At 38.5% G+C, this 20,023-nt stretch overlaps 1 protein-coding gene across 2 annotated transcripts in view; it reads right to left on the bottom strand.

The window, feature by feature from the left end:
* Positions 1–20,023, bottom strand: part of CARMIL1 (capping protein regulator and myosin 1 linker 1) — a 203,043-nt gene that overhangs the window by 37,297 nt on the left and 145,723 nt on the right. For both annotated transcript variants that reach the window (XM_060244127.1, XM_060244125.1), the window contains exons 21-29: positions 19,615–19,787; positions 18,493–18,561; positions 14,525–14,618; positions 12,668–12,766; positions 11,435–11,563; positions 11,194–11,325; positions 5,291–5,466; positions 2,489–2,576; positions 1,771–1,920 (exon numbers count right to left, since the gene is read on the bottom strand). In XM_060244127.1, coding sequence (XP_060100110.1) covers positions 1,771–1,920; positions 2,489–2,576; positions 5,291–5,466; positions 11,194–11,325; positions 11,435–11,563; positions 12,668–12,766; positions 14,525–14,618; positions 18,493–18,561; positions 19,615–19,787 — 1,110 coding nt within the window. The remainder of the gene's footprint in view (positions 1–1,770; positions 1,921–2,488; positions 2,577–5,290; positions 5,467–11,193; positions 11,326–11,434; positions 11,564–12,667; positions 12,767–14,524; positions 14,619–18,492; positions 18,562–19,614; positions 19,788–20,023) is intronic.

Consider the following 20,023-nt stretch of genomic DNA (forward strand, 5'->3'; position numbering starts at 1 on the left):
GGAATAATTGTACAAAGCAAATCCTGAAAATAATTTATATTTTAAATGTGTGTGTTTTGGCAACTATTTCTATTTGTTCTAACAAAGTATCTTCAAAGGAAAGGTATGGTTCACATGTCACTCTAATTTTATTTAATTGCTCCATAATATATTCCTTAAATAGACTAATTTACAATTCTTTTGCCTTTTTAGAAATATTCTTTCAAGGTCTCTCTAGTTTGACAGATGAAGAAGAAAGCATGAAAATGCAGTAATTCCAGAACAAATGTTGATTAAAATCACTCTTAAAAGAAGAAAACCGTTTGTACAGGGCTTTTTTAGTAGAAAAGGACCAGAAAGAACTCATTTGCATATTAGGCCACATCCCCTGGTGTCACCATTGTTCCACGCAGGGCTTTTTTGTAGAAAAAGCCCAGGAGAAACTCATTTGCAAATTAGGCCACGCCCTTGACACCAAGCCAGCTGGAACTGCGTTCCTGTGTGTTCCTGCTCAAAGAAAGCCTGGTGTTGTATATTGCTACCATCCCACTGGCAGAAGCATCTTTCCCTGCATCCTCTTTCCCTCATCAGCCCTTTGATTTCTAAAAATCTATTCCAAAGGAAGGAGGATTCTCACAAGCATAAAGGTCATGTGAACTGGGGGAGGGGCTGGAAAGAGGAGGGGAATTGGGTGTGGTCATTTTTGTTCCCTTTTCTGCCAAGGGAACTGTGGTAGGATAACATCCCACAGAAAATGCACATACAGGTTATCACACAACTAAAATGCACACACACATAGTCCTTATGAAAATTCAGCATTATTGAAAGTGCATTAAATGGACAAATTAAAGCATACAAGTGAATCAACAATTCATATAAAATATATTTTAAATGTGTGTGTTTTGGCAACTAGCTATCATTTTATGACCAATGTTGGGAGAATCCAGTCGCTAAGACCTTTATTTCCTAGACAGTTTATAAAAATAAGAACCCCAGTTTTTTCTATAGAACTGCTTCTTACAGCTTCTTGTATCACAAGTACCCTCAACTTGAAAATGTGCAGAATTCATGCTGGGTTGCAGAATGAGTTATTTATTTTGACACTGCTCTGTTTGGGACATAAGTTCAGCTTCCAGTATATGGTACATTTTATACTTCTTTTGAGCACTTTGTTACTGAAATCCTAAACTACAAGACACTCATTCCAGGTAAGTACCACTTAATTCCTTCAGAAAGAAAATCAGCATGAATAAAAATGCTGAGATAGAAAGTTCTTGAATATAATTTGTAAAATTACCAGTAGCCTTATGGGCCTTAAACATCAAGAAACAAAACTTATATACAAAACAAATAATAGCTTTCATTTAAGTCCCTCTATTAGAATCAATATGTCACAATAACACAATATTGAGTAAAATGGATCAACGACAAACAGAATCGTGACACAGGCAGAAACATCCATGTTGTTATATGCAACAGTTGTTATGGTAGCAAAATCTGATTTATTGAAGCAATCAAGTCTATATGTCAGCAGTCCCATCTATAAGATGGAATAGCACAGCATGTCATAAAAGCTATCATCAAGAGAAAATTTCAAGACGAAGTGACAGAGAGAGAAGTACATCCTTGCATTTGACTTCAATGTCCATTTTAGAAAAAATGTGTGGCAGACAATAACATGAAAAAATTATTCAATAAAATGTCACCAAATAATTAGGAACAGTTACTGAAATGGCCTAACGTTCTTTCTTTCAGACCCAGGTCTTGAACAAAGGGGTAAAGGTATCTTACCATACACGTATCTAAGTCTTCCAAACGTTCAATTTCAGTCAGCTCCTCAACTGTGATGATGGATCGTTTAGAAGGTTTTTCCTCTGCTAGTTCAATTTCTAATGATTCCTGGTGAGGCAAGGGCTTGCCTCGCCTGGTCAAATGGTCAGCCTAGATAAAAATTTAAATGGGAGAAAGCATTCTTTGGGAAAAGGAAAACCACCGGTATAAAGTGATGCTTACAAAAGTGCTTCCAAATTGCAGGAGATGGAACTCAGAAGATTGCGATAAATGATGCTATGTGGCCCTTTCTAATGTACCCTTCTAGATGCTATGTGGACCTTTCAAAATATCACCAAGCAGTAAACACACACACACACGTGTCCAGGAAATGTACTTTTGCACAATTCAGCTTTTTGGACAGTACAGGTTTGTTTGGACTGTACAGCTGTAAATGTACACCATCTACTGTATGCCATCTCAGGAATTTTATAAAAGACTATCTAGCTGAACTTTTATCCTCCCCCCCCCCCCCGCCGCCGCCACAAAAAAAGGCATTATTGCCATAAAATTCCCTTTACTCCGGTCATTGGTACAAGCAGGGTGATAGATACATTTTGGCTATTGTAAGTTTATCAGAACATCAGGGCAATTATGTCCAAAAAAATTCATAAGCCATTTGTGAACTGAGTGCACATATGAGTGTAAATAAGTGCAGTAGCACACTGCAAATGCTTACTAGCTGATGATGGCAAAGTGACAGGGCATCAAGGGTCTCATCTACTATTCGATCCGAAAGGAAAGAGGCCACAGTCAGCTTCACTTCACTGTATAAAGTAGAAGATCAGAACACCAGAGTTTTAATTCATGCAAGAAAAATTAGCTGTCCCTTACATGACTAATTGTAGAAGACTGATCTAAACCTTCCTTGAAAAAAGACACTTTAAAATATGGAAACAGGAGCAGAAGACATTTCATAGGGAATTATTAATCTTTTATCTTGCACAACCTCTCACCACTTACGATAATTTTAATACCAAAAATTATGGTGAATTATGTTTTATCAAAAAAAAAGAAAAGAAAACATCAATATTTTTGAACTCATGCTAAAATTTATTACAGAACAATTCACTCTGATGTATATCAGAACTGAATTAAAGTAACTTCCTATTTAAATCCTTTTGCTTGTCAAGAATTAGTTCCCAGATGCGGGTTTTTGTCCTGTCATACCACCTTTCTATCTGCAAAGAAACTAGCTGGTTGCTTCTGTAATACAGCACTTGCATATAGTGCTTTCGACAATTATAATATGCAAACCATGTAACAGACAGCTCTTGGACTCTGGATGTTTTGTGTATGCCTACTTAGAAGTTTCAGTCTGAAGACCTGACACTTTGAACCACATCTTACAACCAGTCAAATTGTGCTAATTGTAGCACCAGTTCTATTGCTGCCTCTGTTGATGGTCACTGAGTAGGTGGGGCCTGGATATCTCCCACTATTACACTTGATCTCCAGATGACAGTAATCAGTTCTCCTACAGAAAATGGCTGCCTTAGAAGGTAGGCTCAAAAGCATTGTATTCTGCTGAGGTCCCTGCTCTCTCCCCAGACTCCACCCCCTACATCTTCAGGTATTTCTCAAGCCAGAAATGGTAACCCTACCACTGAGGGGGTAGGAGGCAAAAGGAACAAATTCCCGAGGCTCTGATCATAATGGAGGAAGGCTATAAGGCTGGAATATTCATGGACTGTTATCATATACGTAAGTGATACCGGAGACCTAGAGGGAATAATTGACTGGGGGCCTGTGGTGGCTCTCAGCAGCCCTGCCCATGTCATACACATGAAGGTGTAAAATGCAAGAAGAGGGTAAGGACAGCTGATTCCCAGACTACCTAACTGACCTGTAGACCCATAGCTCCCCGCAGGGACTTAGCTTCAGTGATCCATGCAACGGTCACTTCCAGGTTGGATTACTGTAACTCACTCTATGCAGGGCTACCCTTGAGACTGATCCAGAAATTGTGGCTAGTGCAGAATGTGGTAGAATGCATGCTGACAGCAACGCCTCCGTGGGTGCACATTCAACCATTGTTGCAGCAAATGCACTGCCTCAAATCTGGTTCAAGGTTACAGTTTTGACCTTTAAAGCCCTACACAGCCTCATACCATCATCTGTGAGGGACCGCTTCTCCCCATACGAGCTCTAGAGACCTTTGTATTCTTCTGACCAGCACCTCCTGGTAGTTCCCACCCTGAGGGATGTCTGTGTTTAGCCTGGACCAGGGCAAGGGCTTTTTTGGCCCTTTCTCTACCCTGGTAGAATACACTCCCACTTGAGGTCAGGGCCCTGTGGGACTTACTTCAGTTCTGCAAGGCCTGTAAAATGAAGCTATTCTGCCAGGTTTTTGGCTGAAGTGGCAGATGTTCAATTATTCCGGCCTCCCCTGCTCATGGCCCCTCTCCCAGTACCCTGTTGTCCCTGATATTATTTTGACACTGGAGTTTCTGGAGGCACCTATTTTCAGCCTGTCAGGAGGCATGGGTCTTTCTCTAGTTGTGGTGCCATCTATATTTATTGATAGTGGGTTTTTATATTGTAAGCTGCCCTGAGCCCAATTGTGGGATAGGGTGAGGTATAAATGAGATAAAGAAAATAAATATCCAGGAAGAACTTTCCTGGTATAGCTAAACTGCTACTTCCCTTGCAAGAAACGGTGTGCTGTGGCATATTTTATGGCTCTTGAGGCTGCTTGCATTACTTTAATTCAGTAGCTCCACTGGGAAAATTAAAATCTATAATTTTGATATAATTAAGCATGGAGAACAAGCTAACTAACATAGCAAACAAAGCAAAGATATAGTAAATTAGTAATTTTATGGTCTTTTCCTCTACAGAGAAATATCAGTGAGGCATTGCTCCAGAGCACATCTATTTTATGTGCAGATGTGATGAACGCAACTTTAAAAAAAATGGAAACAATCTTTTAAACTTGTGTTCATCATGTCTACACATAAAATGGGTGTGCTCTGGAGATGTGAGGGTATTTTTTTCACCTAATGTAGGCACACAAGTAGACTCAAGAAGTCAAGCTAACAGCAACTAAATGTCACACATAATGTATGAACAATAACATGAACTTCAGTTTCTACCCATAATTCCAGAAGATTAACTAAGACCATGGTAGAAGTTTTCAGCAGCATTGGGAGCTTGTACACCCTGTATCTACAAAAGCCACTGAGCGAGTAAATGAAGTTGGCTATGCAAGAAATTTCTGTAAACTGCTTTGAGTCTTCCTTTGCAGAACAATGCAATAAAAATATATTTTTTAAAAAAAACAGAGAACTTATGCCTGCCTCCAGACTCATCAGTCCAGGAGGTAAACAAGAAATCAAGCACATGGTCACCCAGGAGCATGAATATTTGGTTTAGAGAAACATGGAGATAGACTTCATTCCAGGAGAATGCTGGTAATGCTCTCAGGGCAAATGTCTGCTTCAACAATGCACAGCAGACACAAGAAAGCATATTAACTCACCTAATTTTATTGAGGATGTCAATTCCAGACTGCTCCAAGAGAACATTTTTAACGAAAGTCCGTGGGATAGAAATCTTCTCAGTACATGCTTCAATCAAATCTTGTCGTATGTGTGCTTTCTTCATTGCACTTGGACAGAGGTTTTCAGCCGCATCCACCATAGACTCAAGTAATGTCTATATCACAAAGCAAGATTGTTGGGACAAAAACCTACACAAACCACTAGATTACTCCATTATATTACACACTAATGAAATACCTTCTAGGATTCATAAATTACAGACCTTTATGAAATTAAGACCCAAGATAATATTCTTCTACCATGTGACTATTTTGCCAATCTATTCCTTTTGCAGATTCACATTAATTTGGTATTCTAAAATGATCTAACGTATCACTTGCATGTATTACCAGTTCTGGATAGCTTCAGTTTTGCATGGTGGAAACTATATTTAATCAGAACCCAATGCCCATAAGATTACTAATTCACTGATGCTACAGTACAAAAGGTTGAGTGGCAGTACCAGCAGCTTATACAAGACAAATGCTGGTGACCTGAACAATAGTTACCAGCTTCTTTTCTAGTATAAGCATAAGGTGTTCAAATTTATAAACATAAGGTGTTCAAACAGTCTGAATTATATTTGTATTCTTAAAAAGCCAAACATAGCTTTCTTATCAAAGAAGCAAATGTGCCAAAAACAAAAATCAGCATTTGTGGCTTTGTTTCTATTAATTCAACCCCTTAAAAAAAAAACACCAAAGCCTGTTCCAATAATGTTTGATTACTGCTCAGGACAGTAAATTTGATCATGTCTATTATTTGCTAATTAAAATACTGAAATGTGACTATGGTGAAAAGGATAAAGGAACAGAGTTGAAAGATATGCTTTTTAGAACAGAACAGAGGCATCAAATAAATATACCTTTATGACGATTTTGCCCTCCCTCACAGGATTTCCCTTTATATTGTTCCTAGATGAGAAGCCCCTTTTCCTTTCTTCTTTTTTTTTTCCCTCCGGCTGTTCCACCCAGTTGTTTGAATGTATATTACCCAGCCTAGGGAACTGAGGGGAAGAGACTAAAATCCTTCTTTTGTCCTTGTTTTATAATGGCACTGTTTTATTTCACTTTGAGTGGAAATGGTCAGGTAGGAATCAGGTTCGGGACTTATGAGGTGAATAGGCAAGAGGAATGAGGTGACTTTGTATAAAAAAATAAACACCAGATAATTTGACACAAACAAGTATCTGTTTCTGTTATTCATACAGGTCTTTCAACTTGAGGAGTTTCTTTCTTACATAAATGAGGACGACCATCTTGGTCTCACAGATGTTAAAGTTGGTAAAGGCAGGAGCCTTCCTTCCAGTTTCCTTCCAGGCTAGGGATCCCCCATCTTCTAGGAGCTATTTCCCTCAGACTTTCTAGGATCACCACCCTTCACTAGGAGCAATTTTCCTCAATCTTGATAGGGATGGGCTTCGTGTACCACTTCCTTAATTCAGGATCCTGCTTCACTCTTCTGCTATTAACTGTCAACCCCCAATTCCTGACACTCTCAACTCAAGAATTCCATTTCAATCCCCTGTCACTCATGGTTCTCAGACTGGGTTACAGCATTAACGATTTACTATTTGTTACAACTTTTAAATAGATTTTTTCAAAAATCCTATAGCTGTCTTATCTTTCTTTAAATAGGCAGAAATGCTTGGCTTCTATCCATTTTCCCATGACAATTTCTATGAATTCTTATTGTTAATTTCTCAGTTATTAATAACTGAATATAGAAGCCTAGAACACAAGACATTTTGAGCTCTATGATTCCATGTAGCAGAAAACTCAAGTGTTCCTTAACACAGTAAAGTATGCACCCAAGCTCCCGAAGCAAGCAAATGCTTATTTCTTAAAAGCAGTATTCTTGGAATCAACACAAAGATACACCTGATCTAAATTCAGAATGGACTTGGGTATGGCAGTATGCCATAAACCAGGGGTGGCCAACAGTAGCTCTCCAGATATTTTTTGCCTACAACTCCCATCAGCCCCAGCCAGCATGGCCAATGGCTGGGACTAATGGGAGTTATAGGCAAAAAACATCAGGAGAGCTACTGTTGGCCACCCCTGATATATACTTTATCCATCCTAAGAATCATGTCTCCCCATAGAAGAGTGTTAAGGTAATCAAGCCTGCTGCTTTTCGTCATTTCCACTGGCCAGAACCATCTGTTTCTCTGCTGCCTGGGTTCCCCACAGTCTCACCTCCCACTCTCTGGGACTGATTACCAGAAGAACTTTCCATAGAGTCACAATCAACTCATGGAAAAAACAGCTTTCTCCTTGCAGGTGGATGTTTTGATTTTGCTGAGTGTTTTGATTTTGCTGGGTGTGTTAATTTGATAACAGTTTTCCTTGGGTTTAGATTTTTTTTATTATTGCATTTCATAGAATCTTTGATGGGAAAAAGGCAGGATATAAGCATTTCAAATTAATAATAAAATAAATTAAACGTTAGTGGAAAACAATTTTCATTTCAAAATAACAAAAACTGGTACTTGGGAGACAAATCCACAGTAAGTCAGTGGTACTTTACAAAGATATGTGCACTACAACTTGCTCATGAAATATAACATCTGCAAGATATATACATATCCAACCCACTCCAATTTTAAGAAAGAAACCATTAAAGCGCAGAACATATAGCTCTTTCATCTCTACATAAAGAATGTGCATGGTAGCCTCATATTCCCATGCTCATAGAATATGCATTTCTGCTTTCTCAGAAACAAGGTGTTTTTTAAAAATACGAAACCAAGATTTCTCTCCAAAAATGAAGCATTTTTGAAAAGATTTTTTATTACCTATACCGAACAAAAATCCAGCAGAAAATAACTTTAATAATTTCAAATTCTTTCTCATTTCTAAACAGGGATTAATTTTCAGTAAAGTCCCCTGAATAATTGGTCACATTTTAAAAATCCAGAGCTACTAATTTTCCCTGTGGGGAGTCTTAACACTGGTCTTCACAAGAGATATGGTAGATCAATGGTGCCTTGTAAATTAGAAGAGTATACACAACATTTCTTATGCAAGGTTTTTGATTGAAAGAGAAAGTGTAAAAATTATCTGCACTAGATATTATATCCCCTAGCAATCCTCCTGTGAATGAAATTTGGTTAAAATGCATTAGCCTCTAGAGGAAAGATAACTGATTATGCAGGTATGAGTGACTAATCCTAGAAGCTCTACAGTCTGGCATCTTGCAGAGCAATTGTTATTTTGCTTCTCGTAACCCTTAAGCGCTTAAGGGATTTAAAGTAAAAACTGATATGCAAAATCCTCACATTACATACTGAAGGGAGAATGGAACAAAACACTCTCTGAATTGCAACATTTTCCTTCTCATTAACTCCTCTAATTTAGAAAAATAATTAGTAATGCAGTATTACTATAGTTCTTCATTACCTTCCCACTGACTAAACCATTTATTTTTGTCTCAGGTGAGCAGAACTCCGTCTTGCAATTTTACAGCTGCTGATAAACTCAGAAATATAGTTGGGAACACACAGCTGGGAGTAGAAAAGACAATGTAGATTATTCTATCATTTTGAAGCTTCTGCTTCCATACGGTGCTGTATATTGGTTAGTGTGATGAAGTAAAACCTGGAAGACTAGAATTTGGGTGACCATATTCAAATTCTCACTCTGCCAAGGAAACTTGCTGGGTGACCTTGGGCCAATCCCATGCTCTCCGCCTAATCTACGTCACAGCATAAGCTGGGGGGGAGGACTCATGGTAAAAATGAAGTAAAAAAAAAATACAGATACCACTTATGGCACCCTGACCTGGATGGCCCAGGCTAGCCGGACTTTGTCAGATCTCAGACGCTCAGCAGGCTGAGCCCTGTTTAGTAGTTGGATGGGAAACCAAGAGAGTCTATGGTTGCAGTGCAGGGGCAGGTAATGGTAAACCAATTCTGAACGTCCCTTGCTTTGAAAACTCTACAGAGACACCATAATTTGGCTACAACTTGACAGCACATTTTGCCACTATACCACTGACAGCAAAAAAAAAAAATCTCAAAATGTTTATCCTGGCCTCTGCTATACTCAAAATTGGATGTGTGATAGTTCCCTTGACAGCCTTATGAGGCTTATTCCATTTCATGTACCCTAATGGCATTGGGCAGCTACAAAAACATGAAGATATTTCTGCTGAATCCTTACAGAAAATGTGTGATTTACACTAATCTGACTTGACTGGAAAAATCCCTCATTACTCTCAACCATATTATATGTTTTTATTTTTCTAATCACACCTCCAAGGGCTCCATTACAGTAATGGCTCCAGTAAGCACCTTCCTTGAAACATGGCATTATCCATTCTCTCTTCACTTGCTAATAACTTACTTTTACGCTAAAAGCAATGAAAACTTCCTTACACAGGAAATGAAGGTTTCCAGTTAATCAAATGTGTTGGATACTCAAACTCATAGCTCTGCCCTGCTCCCTCCCTTCAGGAACAAAATCCTACCCCATTATAAATGCCATGGTAACAATTCCACACCTGCTGGGACCCTTTCCCTTCCTCACCAAGCCACAGGGCCATCCTTTGCAGCAGACAGGCAAGTGGGCCAGTTTTGCAGGAGCCCTCTGGCAGAAACTGGCTCCCATCAGATTAAGACAGGCTTAGAGAGAAGGAGGAACACAAGGATGACATCAGCCGGCAGTGCCAGCTGTCAAAACAACTCGGTGCATGAAGATGGCTGGCCAAAGAGATAGGAATAGGACATTTGCGAGCTTGAAGATGCAGGAGAATGATGGCTGAGGGGGAGGAGCTTGCCCTCTAGACCAGGGGTGTCGAACTCATTGGTTACTAGAACTGGATTTGACACAAATGGGACTTTGTGGGGCCATGCATGTCATAGAATGTAAAGCCGGGGAGTGGAGATATAAACTTTACAAAGGATGCAGATAAACACAATTAAATATATTATTTTTAACTTAAAATACAAACATGCTTAAAACTCTTGTCATATTTTATTAAAAATGGGAAGGTGAGGGAATAGTGGGATTTGGTAATGCAATTTTCAAAATAAAACATGAAGAAAAAGCACAAGGATCACAGGAGAGACTAAAAATATAAACTAAAAATATAAAATATATATGAACATGAAATGGCTGGCCATTGTAAGTTTCTCTCCCACCCCACCCGCATCTACTCAGACTGGCAATGGCTCTCCAGTGGAATATCCTCCTTTGGCTGTGGGTTCCCAGGTTAGAGTACTTGATAGGCACCAGTTCATTCAGCAGAGACAAGCTGGCTCAAAGCATCAGCCCTTTATTTGCAAGGAGCCTCAACTGGTAAATGCTGCAGAAAGTGAAACTACCTTAACTTCACTCCACTGAAATACATGGTAGCACAAAGTTGCAAGAAAAACATGGAATGGATTTTCCATTACAGTTCTGGCTACAGAGACCTTAATGGAAAATCCATTATGCGTTTTCCTGGCTGCTTAACAAGCCCAGAAGCCAGCAAAGACAAGGCAGAAGGAGCTGGGAATGTCAATGGCAGCCTTGGAGCTTCAAAAGGTGAGGCCAGGAGTACAGAGAAAATTGCCACAGGCCTGACTGAAGCCCTGAGCAGACTGAGTTTGACAGCCCTGCTCTAGACAATGCCAGTCAACTGAATAGTAACTGACTTTTAGTTTATTACTGCTCTTCCTGGTGGAATTTGGAAGTGAAATGAACTTCAGAAAATTATCTTGGTAAGATCTTGGTAAGTAAGTGGGTTTTAAAAGTCTCTAAAATAATGTTATGCACTGAAGTTTACCAAAACAATAATAGCAAAACTGTGATGCTACTCTGAACCACTTGTTCTGAGCCTGTTCTTTAATGGTTAATACCTTGAGTTGATCATCCACAACCCTGGTGACCTCTCCAGCCATTGATTCAAGCGTTTCCTGAATTGGATTGGATAAGGAGCTATTTGCTCCTGCCCATGAAGTTCCACCAAGATGATACAGGTTTGGTAACAACTGTAAAACAGATTAAAACAAATAAATTTGGCAACTAGCTTTAATATCTGCAAAGACAAATTAACTCCTCTTCCAATAAAATTGATATGAAGCAGCTGGTGTCACTTACTGTTTTGGAGTTCTTAGCATCTTTCATTAGTCTTTCAGCTGCTTTCAGATCTTCTTGGATACTATCAATGCCACAGTTTTTTAGTGAGTTGAGATGGTCTTGTACTTTAACACAGATTCTGTCTATCATCTACAGAAAAGGGGGAAGACGTATAGCAACATGAGATGACAACGGAAAATATAAAACATTAAACTGCAAGGTGACAAGAAGCAATAAAATGCTAATCTTTTGTCAGATGTAATTCATTCCAAAACCTTCATACCTACTGCAGTAGTATTACTATGGAACCAGTGAAATGAGATATGCGAGAGCAAAAGCCAGTTGCATGCAAGGAATACAAGAGGCCATAAAGAGCACTGAACTCTGCCTGAAGAATCTTACTGGGAAATGAGTGATTCAGGTTACTCACCTGATATACAAAAAATCTGATTAGAACTAATAAAGCAGGATGCAACTGAGATGCAAATAGATAGTTTTATGTTGTCTACCCACTATATTTATATCTGAAGCTGGTCCCTTTCTAGCCGCCCTCTTCTTTGAAAGAACAAATCACCCAGAGAGGGTGATACCACCTTCAAATAAATGAGGTATAGCCCAACTTGTTAATACTTCTGTGTGTCAGGACTGGGATGTATATGGACTATAACGCATTGGCGGGGTGAGCTCTCTCCGGAAATTATTTAAGTGAACAGGTCACTTGTTTCCAGATCTTTCCAGAACAGTGGCTCAAAAGAGATGCATCATCTTTCCGCTCCATTTTCCTTCCCTATGCAGGACAGCTTAAGTCATTCCAGAGGGTTGAAGGGCCCCAGAAATAGTATGGAATGTGACATGGAATGGCTCCATGTGATCCTATCTTGTCTTGCATAAGCAGAACAAATCTCTAAAACAGGGCATGCGTTTGCATGAGGGAAGAGATTATCAAATTCCCCTTCTTGCTGCAGCTCCTGGACAACATCCAGCACTGTTAAAGTGACCCCCAGTCCTCAGGAGCTGCTCTTCAGGGCCAGCAGGGGGCTGCATCAGGAAGGGTAAGGTGGCAAATTTGGTCCATTTGTGAAAAGAGCATATTTCCAATTAAAGCAAAAGAGCGTATTTTTTGAGAGTTAATAAGATTTCTCTAGAAGGCCAAGTTCAGCTCTTACACATATAGCAATCTTGTATACTGGAGGCATTCAGGAAGACACAACTCACTGAAAGTTTTCATCAATAAAAAGAATAAAGGACACTCACCTGCTGCGTTGTACTAGTAACTATGCCTTGCTGCAGTCGATATGCTTGCTCCTGTAGATATTTCCGGGTCTCATGGTTTCGGAGCAAATAGTTTTCTATCTAAGACCAGAAGTCAAATTAAATGTTCAGACTCTGTGCATGACTATGCATGTATGTGCAAGAGCAGGTAACATACATCTGTGCACACAGGTACTAACATAGCATTAAAAAAATAGCGATAAGCACTAAGCAGAAATTACTTCATACAGTTCATACAAAATTTAGTGCCTTGATTCTTAGATGGGAGATTTCTACCAGCACTTCCTATGTATGGAGAAGGAGGAAGGATTTCCCCCCCCCTGATCCCCTCCCCCATGCTGCTTTTTTGGGGGAGGGCTCCCCAAACTACAGTGGCAGCATTTGGAAGTTTGCAGGGGACTACAAGAGGGAGGCAGGAAACTTTTAATTTTAATGAGAAGAGTTTTACTTGCAGATTATTGGATCCAACCCATTGTCAAAGATTCATTTAAAGGAATGCAGCCTGCTGGAACTCAGTGCATATAAGGATCAGGATTTGAGGTCACCATCACCACTAGGATCATCCATCCTGATTTCCTACATATTATACAGCCATCAAATCCTGCTAGAAAAGAAAATTATAATATTCCACGGAAAGATGGACAAAGGTTCACTAAAAATCACAGGTACCTGTAATTAATTTGGCACCGTACAACAAAAACAAATCAAAAGGGGGGGGGGGGAAATGCTGAGCCATACGATACTGGGTACAAAAATGGCTGATCACCAGTTGGTCACACACACACACAAACACACAAAGCATCTTCAAGCCAATGTGACAGTCACAGCTCTCAGATAATATTTTGTATAGATCTGAAGCATATCATATTCACTAGAGATGAGTGAAACACTGAACACCCACAAAAATATGCAGAACATGCATTTAGTAATGGTGGGCAATGGAAATCATTCGCAGGATTTCAGCAAGCTGCATTGCATTAAAGCATAGTTGGAAATTCCATAATGCAAATTATCTGGAAAGCAACAAGAGCAAACTGAACAGGTATAACTGTCTCCAGACAGGTATTCTGTCTTATTAGTAAGACTCCAGGATCCATGTAAAAATTATTTTTAAGAATATGTCCAGATTTTATTTATTGTTTGTGTGATTTTTACCATTAGTTTCTTGTATTTATTTTTATTGGCTTAAATTGCTCAACGTATTGCTATTTTAAGTTTTGTGTTGAAGGGTAGTTGCTCTGAGAGCTCCAAACAACTCTCATCCTCACATTTACATACATTTAAAAAATCCTGTACATAATCCTGTACATAAAAAATCCTATGCATAAAAACAAACTTGAAGTATTGCATTCAATTTTTTTTTTTTGCCTTTCACGTTTGTTAACATTTCAACCCTCTCATTGATCCAATATGGAATTTTTATGAAAATGTCTTGCTTCTTTTTTGGGGGGGCACCTGCAGAGCACAGCATCTTCCACATTGAAAAATAATGACATGCACGCTAATATATCCCCAAATACCTAGGGATATGCACACAAGCACAAAAATATTACCCATTTTTATCTAGTTAAATATATGAAATAAATCTCAGTTTAATTAGATTTAATATGGCTGTGGTTAAGACACTCTGTTATCCTCATTCCATATTTTCATGCTGTAGCGATTATTAGTTATCACAACCACTTTAGCTCTGATCATATGGAAATCAAATGTTCAATGAGACCACAGGAGAATTATATTTAGCCAACCATGAAACCACAATCATTTACACATATTAGGTAGCTGGTTTTTCCTTTCCAATCTGTGTGTGTGCAGGTAATAGGTAACTGTAGGCAATACCTTTTGTAGCGCCTCTTCAGTTTTCTCAGGGTTCGTTTTAAGTGCTTGAGAAGCATCATTCACAGGTATAGGCATGAATCTTAGGGTATAATTCCTTTAAAAAATTATATAACAACATTAGATATAAAAAGGCTGCCCTGCATCTAGTTAGACTGCTCTTTTTTTCATTTGAAGGACACTTTCATACTACTATACACATAATGGAGCACAACATTTCAAAACATAAAGAGCAATTGAGATACTGCATTTCTTTCATATATATTGATACACAGCTGGAGTGCCTAAAAAAAGAAGAAATGGTGCTTCTTAACCATAGTTACAAAATTACATCGTATCTTAGTATTTAGACTTCAAATCTACATACAAGTACATCTACATAATTTTGCACATCCTGCAATGTATTCTTATGTGTATTGTCGAACTGGAATATTTATAATGCTATGCTACATGCTAAAAAGTATATTGGGTGGACAGAAACACCTCTGAGAAAAGGAAGTTCTCAGTTTAGCCCATGCTTGAGGAAAAATAAAGCAATTAACAGACTCCAAATTTACTGCCATTCTCACCACCATTCTCCAATTCCAACATGTTTATTGCCTTTTGCTGCTTTCCCACCGAACTTATACTATCCAGACCAAACTGTTATTCTTTCAATTTGTTAATTTCACTCTTTTGCTATTGGAGTCTAACTTTGTACTTATTTTGCATGCTTAACCACTACCCACAAGCTATATGTAGTACTGCTAACTGTACCCCCATTTTATGTCTGAGGAAGTGTGCTTTTAGCACATGATCGCTTAAATTCTCAGTAAAACTTTGTTGGCCTTAAAGGTGCTACTGGACTCCAACTTTGTTCTATTGTGTCACAACAACATGGCTGCCCATCTGGATCTACTTAACTATATGTCTGGTCTTTGCTGATTTCAACAGGGCATAAACCTGTAATGTGATTTGCAGAATCTATTACCTTTAGTAGAGAGGACTTTCAAAGACACACAATTAATATTGTCAACCTAAATGGCATCAACTTGGGAAGCCCCATCCCCATTCTGTGCTGCACACTGACACATTTTAACTGGCAGTCTTTATCAGCACGCTTGCATCCTTTGTCTCTTGGATGATAGTAAGTTTTTTACAGACCGCTTACTGTGTTTGTTTCTCTCCCCCCCACCATGCACAGTCTTTAGCACTCTTTGAAAGAGTGTTCCAAAAACTGCTACAGTCATAATGCACAATTAGATTTCTCAGCATCATCTTATCCAGATGTTAGACTTTGCATTTTCAGTCCTGCAGTGCAACTGTCAATAAATCACTCCCTATTGAACCAAAGTAATTAAGATGAGGGAATGCACCATTCTGTGCCATTCTTCATAATGGGCTCAGATTTCTGTAGCAAATATACAAATATCATGCACCAAGCTGGAAAAAAAATCAAAATGCTATTTTCAGTCATTCTGTCGTAGCTAAAACAAAGTGGCAATTATTTATTTCTTTTCTTATTGCCAGAAAAGCAGATTTTAACAGGTGGCAGAATCTCACTAAAATAATTTTATAAAATCCACAAAATCGAGGATGGAAGAACTGTTAGATTATTTGCCAAGAGGTAATGTTTCAGAAATGGTTTGAAATAATTTCTAAACAAGACCATTTTTCCCCTTATCCAATGGTGCCAGAAAAGGCTATCTTCCACATTTAGAACTTTCCCCCCCAATCATGGCCAAGGCTCCAATACTGCCTCTGGCTTTTTGAATATTGAAGCAGACAGCAGATGACCTGAGCTTCCATGCTAAATAAATACAATGTCACCTTTGGAAAATCACAGTCACTGTATTCGCAGCAACATTTCCGTTTTCTGTCACATGCTTTCATTCTCAATCTTAGGAGAAGCCCCTTTTTCATTATCTTGGCAGACAGAAGGGAAAACACAGATTATAGGCAGGATGTTGAATTGCTCTTTTTCCTAGCTAGACTATTTTTGTCAGTAAACTGAGCACTATTAGAATTTAAAAGGTTATTTTCCTCCCAAGCTGCCTATAAGATCTCAAAGCTATCCATTTTGCACTAATCATCTTTAAGCATTAAACAGTTGTGCTAAATGGCTGAACACTGAATTCTGAATAAAACAGAGCAGCAAGAAGTAACCAATTTAAGATTGATAAACCAAATTAAAGTTTTATGAGTTCACAATCTGCCCCCCTTTCCATAAATCATTGTATGTGAGAACATTAAAAACTATGGAATCCTTGCAAGACATGCTGCAATCCACTATAAAGATGCATCGGATTTTGCCTTGTGTGTCAAATTTGATGGAAATTATTAAAGAGAGTTCCCCCTTCCAACTGGTATTTAGAGCTAGCAAGCATTTGTTCTTCCAACTGAATTCCTCCTAGAAATAGGAGTAACAGACAACTGTAACTCAGTGTTCAGTTGAAATCTAGGTCAAACCACATGTTAAAAACATGAAAGTTGCACATAACTGATGGAGAAGAAAAGAGCAAGAGTCCAATACCACCTTACAGACTAATAAAATTTAGTTGATTTTAGGTCCTACTGGATTCTCGCTCTTTTCTACTGCTACAGAGAGACTAATATAGCTACCCATCTTGATCTATCACAATTGAAGGGATCAAATTAATGTTTTGATTTTTTTTTGCTCTGGCTTTTTGCTATGAGGACATATTTTATATTCCATATTCAAAATGTTTCCCTTACAGCTTTGTTAAGCTAACTCCCTGACATTTCAAGATCTAAAAAACCCACCACTGAACTTTTATAATACATACAATTTTACAACACATAAAATTGAATTTAAAAAATGTAACTGGTTGGATAAAAGCCCTGACCTGGATAGCTTCATAAGATCTCAAAAGCTAAATGGGGCTGGCCTGGCTAGTATCTGGATGGGAGACCTCCAAAGAATACCAGGGTCATGAGACAGAAGCAAGCAGTGGCAAACCACCTCTGAACATCTGTAGCCTTGAAAATCATGCAAGGTTGCCATAAGCCAGCTGTGACATGATGGCACTTTCCACCACTCAGTTGGATAAAAAGTCAACTTAATTGAAGACTTTTTAAAAAAATAACTGTAAGAGCCTTAACTACACAATTGAACAGGAGAGTTATTTTTGGAGACAAACAGGAGAACTAGTGAAAGCAGCATGGTTCTTACTATAAATAATGTGCTTACATTACACACACACACACACACACACACAAAATCTTCATTATTTGCTAATCTAAAAGTCACAGTTACTTAGCAACACATCTGAAACACCATTGTGAAACTGCTGAATTAGTATTCATCAAGAAGATGTGACACTTTTTCCTGAAGACGTAGCAAGGACCTCTGATTCCTTCACCACTATAAATCTTAACCATCTTGGCAAAACTGGGGAAATGGTGTTACCATCACCCATGGTATACTTGAATCCTAGATTACTAAATCTCTCTCTGCACTTCCTGATGTTTATAACTTCTTTTCCTCATAACTTTTGCATGTGTGCATATATGCATGCTTACCTGGTGAGAACCTACTACTTGTATCTCATGTAGCAGCCTCTAGTCCACAATAACAAATGTTTTATTTTAATTATATATTGTGAATTGTTAATTTAAAGTGTAATTTTATACTTTTATGTTAGTTTTATATATGTTGTAAGCCGCCCTGAGCCACTCGATGGGAAGGGCGGGATATAAATCCCAGATAAATAAATAAATAAATAAAAAATAACAAGTTTTTACTCTAGCATAAGTTGATCATTAAGATATCACAAGACTTCTGTTTATTTTAAATAACCAGTTCTTTACTAAGGAATTAAATACCCATGGCAGCGGCGGTGGTGGTGGTGGTGGTGGTGGGGAACAGATGAGCATGTATTTATTAAGCTATGCCCTACTAACACAAACAACTTTTCTACAAATCTAGACAATTTGGCAAAGATTATGACAGATAACTGCATAGAACTTACTTTTCTAGTGCTACTGCTATATCCTGGAAGCCCTGTGCAGTGATATTATTCTTGTCCCATATAACAGTTCTGTTGGAAAATCAGAAATTACATAAAGTCACTAAGTACAAGCTGAACACTATCCAGTTAGAATACAGTTTTACAATTTGCAATTGACAAGATCTATATTTTTGAAATATCACAATTAACAAATACCAGTACAATTAATTCTGTGATTAAAATGAAGGACCAGGGATAAAAGATTAAAATGAAGGACCAGGGATAAAAGAACACACATATACATTAGAACACACACACACAAACACAAGTTGGATCCAGTGCTAAATTCCTGCTTGCACTAGAGCACCTATACTACTGGAAACCCAAGAAGACAACTGTGGTCACACTAAGTCAAGCTAACTGCAATTCTGCTTGCTCAGGATCTAATGCAATCATTTTTTGGGTACTGTAACTATAGGGAGCAATGTGTTGCATAAGTAGAACTGCACTGTCAGTTTACATTTCTGCTTCTGCACACTTTCAAGGCCAGAATATTATACATTGCAAATACAAACCTTCCTAAAATCAACAATCAAACTGGGGCATTGTCCCAAACTGAGAAGCTGAAACATATATCCAAAATACTTTCAAAACATTCAGTAAGCAAACTGTAATTCACACTCTAAATTTCAAAACTTTTTCTAGGGAGATAATTTTGGTCCCCTTGCCTAAATGTAAAAATGTAACCATGTCCAAAAGACTCCTGTACAGTGACCCTGAAGTCCAAATTTGAAACAAACTCATAGATGGATCCCATGTGGGAGAAGTCATTTAACCTTTTTTTCCTACTGCCATTTTTCTGCTTAACATTGTCCATCCCAAAGGACCTCAAAATCTTTCCCCCTACAGTTAGGAGAGTGGGGGCAGGTTTGACCAGGAAAGCATCAGAAAGGAGAACATTGCTGAAATTGCTCATCCATTCAAAATTATAACCTCTGATGCTGTTGTCAGTCTTTTTTTTTTTTAAATCATGTCTCCCACATATCTTTTGTTGTCAGGAAGAATCAAGAGATGTGGCATACAGCACAACACACAATGTTGAAGTTAACCAAGATGCTATATTTAGAATGCAAATTGCCATACCTGAGCTTGGTGTTTATCTGAAGAGCCTTTGCTAGCATCTTTGCTCCCATATCGCCCATTCCATTTCCACTAATATCCACCTTTGTCAGAGATGTATTGCTCCCCAATGCATTGATAATGATCGTAAGCTCTGTCTTCAGCTTAGAATCTGCTAGAGACAGTGACTGCAAGGGCTGAGGAGTACAGAAGCAAGGGACAGATTAGTCTTAAATGCTCTTTTAAAGACCACAGATCAATCAACAGCGCTGCTTTAAAATAGCACATCATCAAACAGAAGGTTCAATCCAAGGCTCTAGAATGTGCTCTGAGGCTGAGGGCTGCCTCAGCAATGGAAAAGGAGCAAGGGGGAACAAGGCTCAGGACCTCTGTTCAAACTTGTTCTATGTAGGTACTGCAAGATATACTGCTT

The sequence above is a fragment of the Heteronotia binoei genome, chromosome 7 (genome assembly GCF_032191835.1).
Source record: "Heteronotia binoei isolate CCM8104 ecotype False Entrance Well chromosome 7, APGP_CSIRO_Hbin_v1, whole genome shotgun sequence".
Taxonomy (NCBI): domain Eukaryota; kingdom Metazoa; phylum Chordata; class Lepidosauria; order Squamata; family Gekkonidae; genus Heteronotia; species Heteronotia binoei.